We start from the raw sequence: 13,104 nt of genomic DNA, 5'->3' as shown, positions 1-13,104 counted from the left end.
TGTTACTAAATAAAACTGGACTCTAGGGAAGGATTGGGAGCATTTCTCCTCTATGAGATTGCTCACCCTTCCCTCCCCAGAAAAGGCAGACATTTTTATTTCCATCGTGGTTCCTGCTGGTCAAGGACCCCCTCAAATAACATAGAATATGAATGTGTTGGTTTTTAGGATGTGAATTTTATTTCAAATGTCCTTTGAAGAAATTTACAAGTCAAGTTGGTGCTGGCCTTGCCCAGTTTTGCTACTGCCATTTCATTCTTTTAAGTTATTTCCAAGTATATTTAATTCCAAAAAATAATAAGGATGAAAAATAAATGACATGAAGCTTTTTATCACTTTTGGAAGGTGAGAAATCTCAAGGACTTCTAGGATCATATACTTTGAGAAGTGCTCCCTAGGGGGTATGGAATAGCTTGCTGCTCCAGTTTTATCAGTGGTCCCGGGATTAAGCTCACTTTAAGTTACGGTTATTTAACTTGGTGCCTCACAAGATTCTGTGTATTTAGTAAGTTCATGGATTGCCAGTGAACACAAAGAATGTTCTCTCTTTGCTATATCAATTTGAAGTTTATTTTGAACTATAAAATTTTCTGGATACCTGGAACTCGGGGACCATTTGCTAGTCAGAAAAGGTAGTCTGGACATATAGGTGGTATTGTCATAACCAGGGCTGGAACCTAAGTCATCTGATCGTCTTTACAGAGCCCTTTCTGCCAGTTTGTATTTTTCCTCTTAGTAGGTTTGTATTATTAGAGTATTTGTTTCAAATATTCATGATTTTTTTTTTTTACTTTACAACTTTTTGTAGCCTCTACATAAAGCTGTGGTTTATAGATACTCTTTGTCTACTGTTGACTGCCTGAGTTTGTTCTCAGTTGCAGTTATTGATTTCCTTAATATCCATAGGAGAGAAAAATCCTCCTTAGTGAATCTTCGGTGAATTTTTTTTTTACTTATTCAAATGGTGTGTATTTTATAGGGCTTTGGTAAATATTTTGGTTTCAGTTTGTATGTACTTAACTGATTTTTGTTAAGTGACTTAAATGTTAAGATTTGTCTTTTGATACAGAGATTTATATGATTTTTATTTTATTAAAATAAAACCAGCATGTTTATATAGATTAATGTTTGAAAGTGACAGGAATTTTATAACCTTCATTAACTCAATCTTCTATTAGCAGATAAAAAATAGAATAGTTGTTATATATATTTTAAACTTACAATCAGCATAGGAAAATGGGCTCGATGGTAATTCCTGTCTCTAAGCAAAAAGCTTCCTAGCTAATAAACTAAAATATTTTAAGTGCAAATATTATTCATTATGTTATTTCTTAGTTTATCAAGTCAAGAAAATCCTAAACTGTCTTTTTACTGTACCAGGTACTCCCTCCTCCAGCTGGTTATGTTCCTATTCGAACTCCAGCTCGAAAGCTGACAGCAACTCCAACACCTTTGGGTGGTATGACTGGTTTCCACATGCAAACTGAAGATAGAACTATGAAAAGTGTTAATGACCAACCATCTGGAAATCTTCCATTTTTAAAACCTGATGACATTCAGTATTTCGATAAACTTTTGGTAAGTGATAATAGCAGAAATAAAATATTTTATTTAGGAATTAAAACCATAATGTCTCAGTCTACCTTTAAATTATTTTCTTTTTACTGTATTAGGTTGATGTTGATGAATCAACACTCAGTCCAGAAGAGCAAAAAGAGAGAAAAATAATGAAATTGCTTTTAAAAATTAAGAATGGAACCCCTCCAATGAGAAAGGTAAATACCAATTCATTACTTTATCATATTAATTATAATTTTATGTTTAGGTATTCATAATTAACCTCTTCAGCTTTACCAGGTGCATAATATGAGAGAAAGAAAGATGTGTAATGTGAAGGACTTAGCTTTTTAATCAAGGAAGTTTTTACTAGTAGGGATGTTGAAAACTGAGATTCTCTTTTGTCAAGGCCTTTAAAACATACTGAAGACTTTTAAGGTAATTAGTGGAATTATGTGAGAAATTATAATAATATCATACATAGCTTGGAGATGGGTGGTCTTAATGAGGAGCTAAGGAGTTTTATAACCCCAGTGGCTCCATTGTTCTGTTGCCTTTTTAAAACTGAAACATTGAATTTCTGTCATAGGAATTCAGACTTCAGAGTAATAGATGGGAATGAACTTAAGCTACCCTATGTAAAATGTCTGTAAAGTTTACACTAAAAGATGGTTACAGAAAATCATGGAGTAAATTGCTTGTTCAAAAAGTTTAATTACAAAGAAACACTTCCTTTGCTCTTTTTTCCTCCAGGCTGCATTGCGTCAGATTACTGATAAAGCTCGTGAATTTGGAGCTGGTCCTTTATTTAATCAGATTCTTCCTCTATTGATGTCTCCTACACTTGAGGATCAAGAACGTCATTTACTGGTCAAAGTTATCGATAGAATATTATACAAACTTGATGACTTAGTTCGACCATATGTGCACAAGGTTTGTCATTTTCAAGTGTTTCTAATGGTTTGATATTTTTAACATGAAAGGAATTAGTGGATTTATTTTTTTTACCAAATTATATATTTGCGCATCTTAAAAATCCTAAACTAATAGCTGATGCTGTACATTCACAATAAAAAGGGAAATTTTACCTGCTTCCAAGACAGTTATCAATGTTAAATTTACTTGTCTTCCCAGACATATTTTGTGCAAGCATGCATTCCACATAAATTTGTGTATATATAGATGTAACGTTTTGCTCTCTATTATAATGAGTTCATATTACTAATTTTTTCATTTGCTTTATTGATTATTAGATTAGGATGAGAAAACTTAGGATTCTATAGCATGCCATTTAGTGTTAAGGAACCTTTTTTTTTTCCTGGTGGCAGTTATGGATTAGAATTATAAAGTGCAGATGTATAAGTTTTTTTAAACAAAATATTGATTGTTAGTCTATATGGTTAACAGTTCTTCCAAATTTTCATCTGTATATAGGGTTTGAAATTGTGCAGTTAAAATTCTTAATTTGTTTCTTGATTAACAATGTTCTGGTGATTATAAATTTTCTAATACAGTGAGTTTTATATATTGTGTTTTTCCTTTTTTTCTTCTTCTATTACAGTTTGTCCCATTTTCCCCCCATTGTTCTCCCCGCCCCACCTACCTTGCCCCTGTCCCACAGTTAATCCCCACACTTGCTTTTCATTACATAAATGGCATGCTATAATAAAACTTTTTATATGTATTGTTACATGAGATAGCATTCATAATTGGTGTGAAAATTCAACTCCTCTTTTTTCAGATCCTTGTGGTCATTGAACCATTGCTGATTGATGAAGATTACTATGCTAGAGTGGAAGGCCGAGAAATTATTTCTAATTTGGCAAAGGTATTTGCATTACATTTTTAGAAAAGAAAGTTTTATAGCTGTTGATGGGATTATTTGATTATATAAGGAAATGGTTGAAGGTTAATGTTACCAACTCATGGCTGTCCTTCTTACTTGTCCTTTTAGGCTGCTGGTCTGGCCACTATGATCTCTACCATGAGACCTGATATAGATAACATGGATGAGTATGTTCGTAACACAACAGCCAGAGCTTTTGCTGTTGTAGCTTCTGCTCTGGGCATTCCTTCATTATTGCCCTTCTTAAAAGCTGTTTGCAAAAGCAAGAAGTCCTGGCAAGCAAGACATACTGGTATTAAGATTGTACAGCAGATAGCTATTCTTATGGGCTGTGCCATCTTGCCACATCTGAGAAGTTTAGTTGAAATCATTGAACATGGTAAGTTGTTACATAACTTTGTCTTTTATAAGCCAGGTATCCTGAAATTTGGGCTACTGATTTGGAGAGAGAGATGGAAGGGCTTTAACTGCATAAACACCATGTATCTTGTGATGAGATTTGTACTATCTGCTAATAGGCTGTGGTTTATTATGGCTTTTGCCTCATTTTGTCTAATGTGGACAGATTCTGCAGTTAAATTACATTGCTAGGTTCTGGATAATGTGGATATTAGGTAATATTGTTGCTTGGTTAAAACCTGTATTTCATTTTACAGGTCTCGTGGATGAGCAGCAGAAAGTTCGGACCATTAGTGCTTTGGCTATTGCTGCCTTGGCTGAAGCAGCAACCCCTTATGGTATCGAGTCTTTTGATTCTGTGTTAAAGCCTCTGTGGAAGGGTATCCGCCAACACAGAGGAAAGGTAGATCCACCAATTAGATTTTTTTTTTTTTAATTCACTGAAGCTAAGGCAACCTAAATCCAGTTTATTAAATATATATACATATGTTTGTTTTAAAATAGGGTCTCGCTGCCTTTTTAAAGGCTATTGGGTATCTTATACCTCTCATGGATGCAGAATATGCCAACTACTATACTAGGGAAGTGATGTTAATCCTTATTCGAGAATTCCAATCTCCTGATGAAGAAATGAAGAAAATTGTGCTGAAGGTAAGTAATTAATTGTCCCAAATTGTTCCAGATTTGTTCATCTAAATTGGGTGTATTTTATGGTTCAAAGAGAATTTTAAAGCATTAAAAAATACTTGTATATTAAATTAGGACTGTGTTTATGATTTTCTTTTTTAACCTTTTAGGTCGTAAAGCAGTGCTGTGGAACAGATGGTGTAGAAGCAAACTACATTAAAACAGAGATTCTTCCTCCTTTTTTTAAACACTTCTGGCAACACAGAATGGCTTTAGATAGAAGAAATTACCGACAGGTAAGCTTTCATTGTAAGAAAATGTTTTTGAAACCCTTTTAACTGATTTTTTAATCAGTTTGAATGCATGTTACATATTATTTTTTGCCCTGGTTACCTCATGGTTTGTGTAAGATATGCTTGATTGTGAAAGGAGATGGGTTTTAGTAAGTTAACTTCCATTTTGTTTTTTGCATTTGAGGATACATACCCAGCTATGAATTGATGTCTTGATCTAGTCCATGAAATGTATGATTTGTCTAGGTGAAACATGAATATAATCTTGCCTTATATCACTTTGACTTAAGACTCAAATTTAAATTTTTTTTTTGGTTACTATTCTCTTAAAGTTTTTAAAAATAGAAGTTAATTGCTTTCAGTATTCTTAATAGCTGCATAGTATTTTTAGAATTTTTGCTTTTCATGATGTCTTTATTTTCTTTGAAAAGTAGTAAATTCAGTTGTTCTTTTTCTTTTTTTAGTTAGTTGATACTACTGTGGAATTGGCAAACAAAGTAGGTGCAGCAGAAATTATATCCAGGATTGTGGATGATCTGAAAGATGAGGCTGAACAATACAGAAAAATGGTGATGGAAACAATTGAGAAAATTATGGGCAACTTGGGAGCAGCAGATATTGATCATAAACTTGAAGAACAACTGATTGATGGTATTCTTTATGCTTTCCAAGAACAGACTACAGAGGTAATGATAGTAATTAGGACAAGTTGCCATTGACTTTCATATTGTAAAAAAGCATATATTTTCAATCAAATATTATCACTAAATATTAGTTGACTTTGAAATAATTTTTTAAATGGTCATGTTGTCCTTTCAGCTATGAGGCAATACCCTTCTACCTCAAGTTTTTAGATTTTAATTTGTTGTATATTTCAACGTTTCAGTCACAAACTTAATTCTAGTTCCCAGTGAATGTAGTTTTTAGAAGTTTAATTTAGTGTTTTTTTGTTTGTTTTTTAGGACTCAGTAATGTTGAACGGGTTTGGCACAGTGGTCAATGCTCTTGGCAAACGGGTTAAGCCTTACTTGCCTCAGATCTGTGGTACAGTGTTGTGGCGTTTAAATAACAAATCAGCAAAAGTTAGGCAGCAGGCAGCTGACCTGATCTCTCGAACTGCTGTTGTCATGAAGACTTGTCAAGAGGTAAACTTTGATGTCAGATTCTTATTTCTTTACCGATGGTTTAATGTGAATACTAACCATTTAACATTATTTCTTTTATTACAGGAAAAGTTGATGGGGCACTTGGGTGTTGTTTTGTATGAGTATTTGGGTGAAGAGTACCCTGAAGTATTGGGCAGCATTCTTGGTGCACTGAAGGCCATTGTAAATGTAATAGGTATGGAATTGCTGGTCATGTAAAAATATTTTTGTTTTGGTTTTTAACCTAACAAATTTTTTTTTCAAGTAAAATACAGAACCATATTCAGGAGTTGAGTAATGATTTCTGATACTTTTTTTTTTTTTTTTAAGTACTTCAGAATTATAGTTAAGTCAGGGGATGTCCCAATAGTCTTTATTTCCCAAAACCCATTTATATTCTACTTTAAAAGAGAAGAGAGGGCAAAATTAGGATGTGCAAGAGAGGTAGAAGTAGTCACGACTCAAGAAAGTGTCTTGCCTGAAATATAGTCAGGGGCAGGGGGGACAGTTCTGAAGTTTTAAGTTAGTTTTAGAACAAAATATATATTTACTCAACTTGAATTAATGAGTAGTTATGGCAAATTTTTCTGTTTGCTTTCTCAAGTTTTAGAACATAACCAGGGAGAAAAGTGAATTGCTTAAGTTACCTTGTTTTTATTTATATCAAGTTTTTAAAAACTATCCATTCAGTTTTCTAACTCAGAATAAAAACAAGTAACATTACAAATGCTCTTGGGTATGGAGAGCAGAGCTTTTTATTCTTTAAGGTCATTATGCTGAAATAAACAAATGGTCTCTTGTGTTTAATACTTCACTGTAATTGAACATGACTGTTGTAAAAAAACTGCGGGGATTAGAGGGGGAAATAACTTAAGAGTTCATAATAGCTGGCTGTGACAGCCACTGTTTCCTTTTAGTAAGTGGTTTTTATGCAGCATAAGAGATCTTTGAACCATTGCATTTACATATAATCCCCAATTCAGCCCTGTCCTCTATACTTAAAGATAGCTAGTTGGCCATAAATTATTTACTTGGCCACTTGTGGGGCTCTAGTTTGCAGGTAGTTGTAAACCATATTGTTAGGGAAACATGGGAAAAGCAATGGAGAGAGAATCAGAGCAAGCAATTCTAGTTAGAGCAAGAGCCCCTGCCAGCTGCCTCCTTTTTTCTCTCTTCATAGGTGTAAATACCATCCAAGTATGCCCTGCATTGCAGGGAGACTGGAGATCTGTTTGTTTTGCAGTTAAAGGGTAAGGGGGCCCTTTTCTGGAAAATTTTACTTTAATTTACATGTCTGCCTCTGGCTTACATTGTTGTGTATGGCCAGAACATAAGCTGTCCCCATATTTAAATGTTAGTATACAAATACATTTCAGAACCAAATAAAACTTTTTTGTTGTTGAATATCCATCATTCTTTAAATCACTTCACTAATTTCTTTCATTTTTATGCATAATCAGAAGTTGTTAAAAAAGAGTTAATGACAATTCTTAGTCTGGTCAGAATCTGGGGCTTTTTCTTTCCATAGGCAGCTGTAAGTTTATATTTATGCCTAGTCACATATATTACATTGCTAAGTAAAAGGTAAAATGAACAAAGGTTGCGGTTTAAATGTTAATTGATAGTGTGTTGGCTTCTATTAAATAGGTATGCATAAGATGACCCCACCTATTAAAGATCTGCTGCCTAGACTCACTCCCATCCTAAAGAACAGGCACGAAAAAGTACAGGAGAATTGTATTGATCTTGTTGGACGTATTGCTGACAGGTAAGCAGATCATACGTTTTTATAAGCATTACAGTAGTCCCTCCCTATATTGCGGCCTCACTTTATCGTGGGATTTTAAAAAAATATTATATTTAATTATTTATTGTGGATTTTTTGCTATATTGTGGGATTTTGCGATACTGTATACATATGTTGTTAAAGTTACGTAGGTTTAAGAGTGTAGAATAAATGTAAGGTTCCTACTTCACAGGGGGTGTCTGGAATGTAATACCGCGGTAAGTGAGGGAATACTGTGTTGGTTTTCGTATTTAACCACTTTTTATTTACTTTTCAACTTTGCTTAATGTTGCTAATGGAAGTATATATGGTCAGGTTTTCCAGTATTAATATTTTCAGTGAAATTTCAATTTGGATAATAATGGGGTGGCAATATTTTTATTTAATGCTTAATGTGAGTTGGTGGTTGTGTTTTGAAAACTGAATTTGCAAATTTACCTTTTAAAACTTATTGTCGCAAAAAATTAACTTTTTTAGGGGAGCTGAATATGTGTCAGCAAGGGAATGGATGAGGATTTGCTTTGAGCTTTTGGAACTCCTAAAAGCTCACAAAAAGGCTATTCGTAGAGCCACAGTCAACACATTTGGTTATATTGCAAAGGCCATTGGGTGAGTAGTACTTACTTCCATATATCCTTTGTGTAATGAACCCATTGTGGTTTTGAAAAATGCTTCTATTTCTGTAGAAATTTTTTACAAGCGTGGTGTGGATAAAACAGTTGTGAAAGCTTTCATTTAACCACTGACCTTCAGCTATTGAATTGTTTTCTTACATTTTAAATAGAATAAAATAGACGGGTGGTTTTTGAGTTTCATTTACTCATACTAGATATTTTCAGAGAGGGAAACTACCAATATTTAAGATAATTTCAAGTTTTTTGGGTCAGTTTTAGGATATTGCTTGAAATATTACTGCCAGTTATTTAAAAATCATAATTCAAAGCTCATGTTAATGTTTTATGTGTTATTGAAATATTTTTAAAAAATTCAGGCAGCTGAATCATAGCTATTAATAAATCTATGGTTATTTGCTTCTGCTCTGTCAGAACCAAACTACAGTCATTATAGAAAAATATACTTAACATGTGCATGTGGGTTAATACCAACATATTTTTAAGCAATAAAAACATAACTAAAGTTAGATTAATTACATGAAGTCTTCCCACTGCCGCTTTTTGGTAGCAGTAATATTTATTTAGCATTAATGTAGTTAAGAAAAGGGATAAAGAGCTGTTGTGCTAATGTTTAGCCCCTCTATCCCTTTAAGTTTTTGGTAAAATAATGCTTCAAGAAGGAGAATAGATGTAGTGAAGGTGTGTGGGAGGGAAGATAAGAAAATGAAAATAGATTTTGTGTGTTGTGACATGGGAGGGGAGACCTCAGTTTGGATACTACCATAAGGTTTTTTGGCTCTAGTGGCCATAGTTTGAACACTGAAAAATCAATCTAATCATTTAATTAAATTTCTTTATATTTCAGGAAATTTGCTAAAGACTCAATTACATTTGAAAATGAATCTATTTGAATTTTCTCTTTAAAACGGACATTTTAATTCAAACAAAGTTTTTTAGTAGAAACAATGCTAGTAACTTGGAAGTATTGTGTTTTTATCCTAAAATCACAAGTTTCTAGTTCTTACCATAAGGTTTCATTTCTTTGCATTTTTTTTCTTTTTTTCTCTGAAAATAAGTTTTGACTTGTAATCTAACAATTTGCTAATATTCATTTTTTTTCAGCCCTCATGATGTGTTGGCTACACTTTTAAACAACCTCAAAGTACAGGAAAGGCAGAACAGAGTTTGTACCACTGTAGCCATAGCTATTGTCGCTGAAACGTGTTCACCCTTCACAGTGCTACCTGCCTTAATGAATGAATACAGAGTTCCTGAACTGAATGTTCAAAATGGAGTGTTAAAATCACTTTCTTTTTTGTTTGAATATATTGGTGAAATGGGAAAGGACTACATCTATGCTGTGACACCATTACTTGAGGATGCTTTAATGGATAGGTAAGTGACTTGATTAAATGAAATGCAAGAAAATGGTTATAATTCTTGCTTTATTTTAGAATTTATGGGAATAATTATTATGTGACCTATTTGTTGTGATGCAATGAAGGGGAATGCTAGCTTGAATTTTTAGGAAGCTGTAAATTCGACTTTTTATCTTCAAATAATACATATGCTACAAGCGTCCCCTTCCCTTTTATATTCCCTTTCATATCTATTAGACTAAATACATTTTGAAAACCAGTAATTGATCAACTTTTGTTTTAAAAATTAATTAAAGTGCGGTAGTAATTAGAGAAAACAATGAGCATGTGCTTAGTGGTATGGCAAAGAAACCTGAGTTTTTTAGCTTTTGTTACTGCAGATGAAGCAAAGATTTCTGTTAGGCTTTTGAGCTACTGAACACAGCCTTCCAGAACCTCATTGTTTCCTGCTGTATGCCCCCAGCTATTCAGATGGTGACCATTGCTTCACTGCTGTTGGAGTTATTTGACAGTAGATTCCTCATACCTTTAATTATCTAGACTAACATAGTTTTTAAACACAAAAGTAAAGAACATGTAAGGGAAAAGTTCAAGGTTCAAGTAGTAAGGGAAAGGACTGGTTCATTGACTCTTTTTCAGGAAAAATAAGTTACTTATATTAGAGCCCATTCAGTTACTTTTGTTTACAGATTCAAGTCACTCATTAATGATCTTTCAAAATGGAGACTTAACAATACTCAACAAGTTACCACAAGTAACTTGTAAAGACGTGGGGACAGAATAAGAATCATGCTCCGTAAAAGCCTGCCCATCTGGAGCCCAGTAAAGGAGTAAATCATACTTACTCCATATTCTTCAGTGTCTCCGCATCCTAGTGCTGTCATTGATGTGTGTGACCTGCAGTTAAAAATCATGTGTGTACCAAGTAGTGAGGGTGATAAAGCCATCAAACTTAGTAAAAGAAAAGAAACAATAATTTAGTTGGGAAATTTATTAATGAGGAATACTGCCTTGCTATGAAGTTTAATAGATTATATGTAATTGTAAGAGAAATAAGAATACTAGTAAGTTCAGATATTTTTTTTTCCTTTACCTTTAAGGTACTCTTACTACCTTTGAGAGCAAAGAGCATGAACTCATTTACACTAATCACAAACCCATTATTTGATGTTTATACTCAGTTAAGTAATTATGAAATGAGTAATGCAATGATTTGTCAAACATGAATTCAGTTGACATGGGAGATCAGAGGGTTTTTTTTTCTGTAGGTTTGAAAAAATGATTGGTCTTTCTCTTGCTCTCCCATTTGTTCTTGAATGAAACTTAAAATACATGAGGACAGGGATTTAATTTTACAATAATTTATTTATCTATGGTATACCAGTATTGATTTACTTTTAAAGATTTTCAGTTTACAGAGTTTAAAATGAGATATTACTGTTATTCATATGTAAGAGCCATGTAACTCCTCTTTCTTAACATACTAAAATGTACACTGCACAGGGCTCTCTTGATATATTCCTTTCAAAAGTTTATTAGAAAACAATGACTTATTTCTGAGCTATAATGAGGTTTGAGGCATTGAAAGTTCTCAAGTAGAATCATTAATTATTACTATAATTTTTTCCCATTAGTCATTCTTAAAGGCATTCTATATCAGATATCAGATGTGAGGATGACTGTCTCTCCATTCACTGAATTTGTAATTTAGTTTGTAATGGGCTGGCAAATATTTCCTGTAAAACCAAGACTGTATCTTAAAAAAGAGGTTTTTTTCCCCATTGCAGGGACCTTGTACACAGACAGACAGCTAGTGCGGTGGTACAACACATGTCACTTGGAGTTTATGGATTTGGTTGTGAAGATTCGCTGAATCACTTGTTGAACTATGTGTGGCCCAATGTGTTTGAGACATCACCCCATGTAATTCAGGCAGTTATGGGCGCCCTGGAGGGCTTGAGAGTTGCTATCGGACCATGTAGAATGTTACAGTATTGTTTACAGGTAGGTTAAAGATTTTTAAAAGATTGCCAAATGAAAAACAGTAATTTAATTGAATTAAGTCAGTGTTCCTAGTTTTAAATAAGGTATATTGTGCCATATGGGAAACTAGTTATGGGGGCGGGGGGGGGTAGATTTTGTCTTTGCTCACTGAAGTTTTGTGCCATTGTTAAGAGTTGATTTTTTTCTATCTTCAAGGGAAATGTTTGGAATCATGTTTATGGTTTGTTTCTTAGTTGTGTTAAGGTTATATATGTTCTTTGAAAAATTGAAATAATGTATAATCTTTTTATTCTTTTAGGGTTTGTTTCACCCAGCCCGGAAGGTCAGGGATGTATATTGGAAAATTTACAACTCCATCTACATTGGTTCACAGGATGCTCTCATAGCACATTACCCAAGAATCTACAATGATGATAAGAACACCTATATTCGTTATGAACTTGACTATATCTTATAATTTTATTGTTTATTTTGTGTTTAATGCACAGCTGTTTCACACTTTAAACTTGCTTCGATTTGGTGATGTAAACTTTTAAACATTGCAGGTCAGCGTAGAACTGGTTATAGAGGAAGAGCTAGAAATCCAGTAGCATGATTTTTAAATAACCTGTCTTTGTTTTTGATGTTAAACAGTAAATGCCAGTAGTGACCAAGAACACAGTGATTACACACACTATACTGGAGGAATTTCATTTTTAATTCATCTTTATGAAGATTTAGAATTCATTCCTTGTGTTTAAAGGGAATGTTTAATTGAAAAATAAACATTTGTGTACAAAATGCTAACTTGTGTGTGCTTTTTGAACATGACTTGTAAAATGCGAACTTTGATAAAAGTACTGGTTTGTGTTGAGTAAGTGGCTTAATTTCATTTTTTGTCACCTGGTTTATAAGAGGCAGAATATATATAAAGCGATGGCATCTTTTTCAAAATTTCATTGTTCTCTTGATAATGACAGCGAGAAGAGTAGTTTTGGGAGTGTTCATCTCAAACTAGCACAACCGTTCCATCACCCTAGGAAATATATCACCTTTGCTGGACTGTCTTGAATATTATTTTGCACTTAACATAGCGCCTTTCATCTCTTGATTTCTCAAAATGCTTTATGAACATGTTTAAGGGAAGTGATTCAAGTCATGTCCAACTTTTGATGAGTCTGTGTTTAGAACATGGGGAGCATATCTTTATTTCAAAACTGCTTTCTCTACCTATTGGGAGTGAAGCTACCTAAGGAATGCTACTAGAATAAGACAGTCTTTGGGCTCTTTTCCATGTTGTAAGCCACTACTCAACAATGTATTCAGGAATACCTGCTGTGTACCAGCCACTGTGCTTAGTGTAGGGGATGGACGCAAAGGTGCCTTTGACCTGCTCCCTGCCCTTAAGAAATGCGGTATAATGGAAAAGGGGAGAGACATCTAGTGTACATTACTTGTGTATTGCCATATACAAT

General features: G+C 33.7%; 1 protein-coding gene across 2 annotated transcripts in view; it reads left to right on the top strand.

Annotated features, from left to right (window-relative positions):
* The window catches only part of SF3B1 (splicing factor 3b subunit 1), a 36,205-nt gene extending 23,769 nt beyond the window's left edge, over positions 1-12,436 (top strand). For both annotated transcript variants that reach the window (XM_090282110.1, XM_090282118.1), the window contains 16 exons: positions 1,381-1,578; positions 1,674-1,775; positions 2,311-2,490; positions 3,299-3,385; positions 3,512-3,782; positions 4,060-4,205; positions 4,307-4,453; positions 4,600-4,725; positions 5,187-5,408; positions 5,685-5,867; positions 5,952-6,063; positions 7,515-7,635; positions 8,131-8,262; positions 9,390-9,662; positions 11,434-11,650; positions 11,949-12,436. In XM_090282110.1, the coding sequence (XP_090138236.1) occupies positions 1,381-1,578; positions 1,674-1,775; positions 2,311-2,490; positions 3,299-3,385; positions 3,512-3,782; positions 4,060-4,205; positions 4,307-4,453; positions 4,600-4,725; positions 5,187-5,408; positions 5,685-5,867; positions 5,952-6,063; positions 7,515-7,635; positions 8,131-8,262; positions 9,390-9,662; positions 11,434-11,650; positions 11,949-12,107 (2,676 nt within the window). In that variant the 3' untranslated portion in view covers positions 12,108-12,436. The remainder of the gene's footprint in view (positions 1-1,380; positions 1,579-1,673; positions 1,776-2,310; positions 2,491-3,298; positions 3,386-3,511; positions 3,783-4,059; positions 4,206-4,306; positions 4,454-4,599; positions 4,726-5,186; positions 5,409-5,684; positions 5,868-5,951; positions 6,064-7,514; positions 7,636-8,130; positions 8,263-9,389; positions 9,663-11,433; positions 11,651-11,948) is intronic.
* Positions 12,437-13,104: the final 668 nt, after the last annotated feature.

This window comes from Furipterus horrens, unplaced genomic scaffold, assembly GCF_987537825.1.
Source record: "Furipterus horrens unplaced genomic scaffold, mFurHor1.1.pri manual_scaffold_1, whole genome shotgun sequence".
In the NCBI taxonomy this organism is placed as follows: domain Eukaryota; kingdom Metazoa; phylum Chordata; class Mammalia; order Chiroptera; family Furipteridae; genus Furipterus; species Furipterus horrens.
Note: the sequence above shows the minus strand (reverse complement) of the source record. Positions and strands in the feature narration are given on the sequence as shown.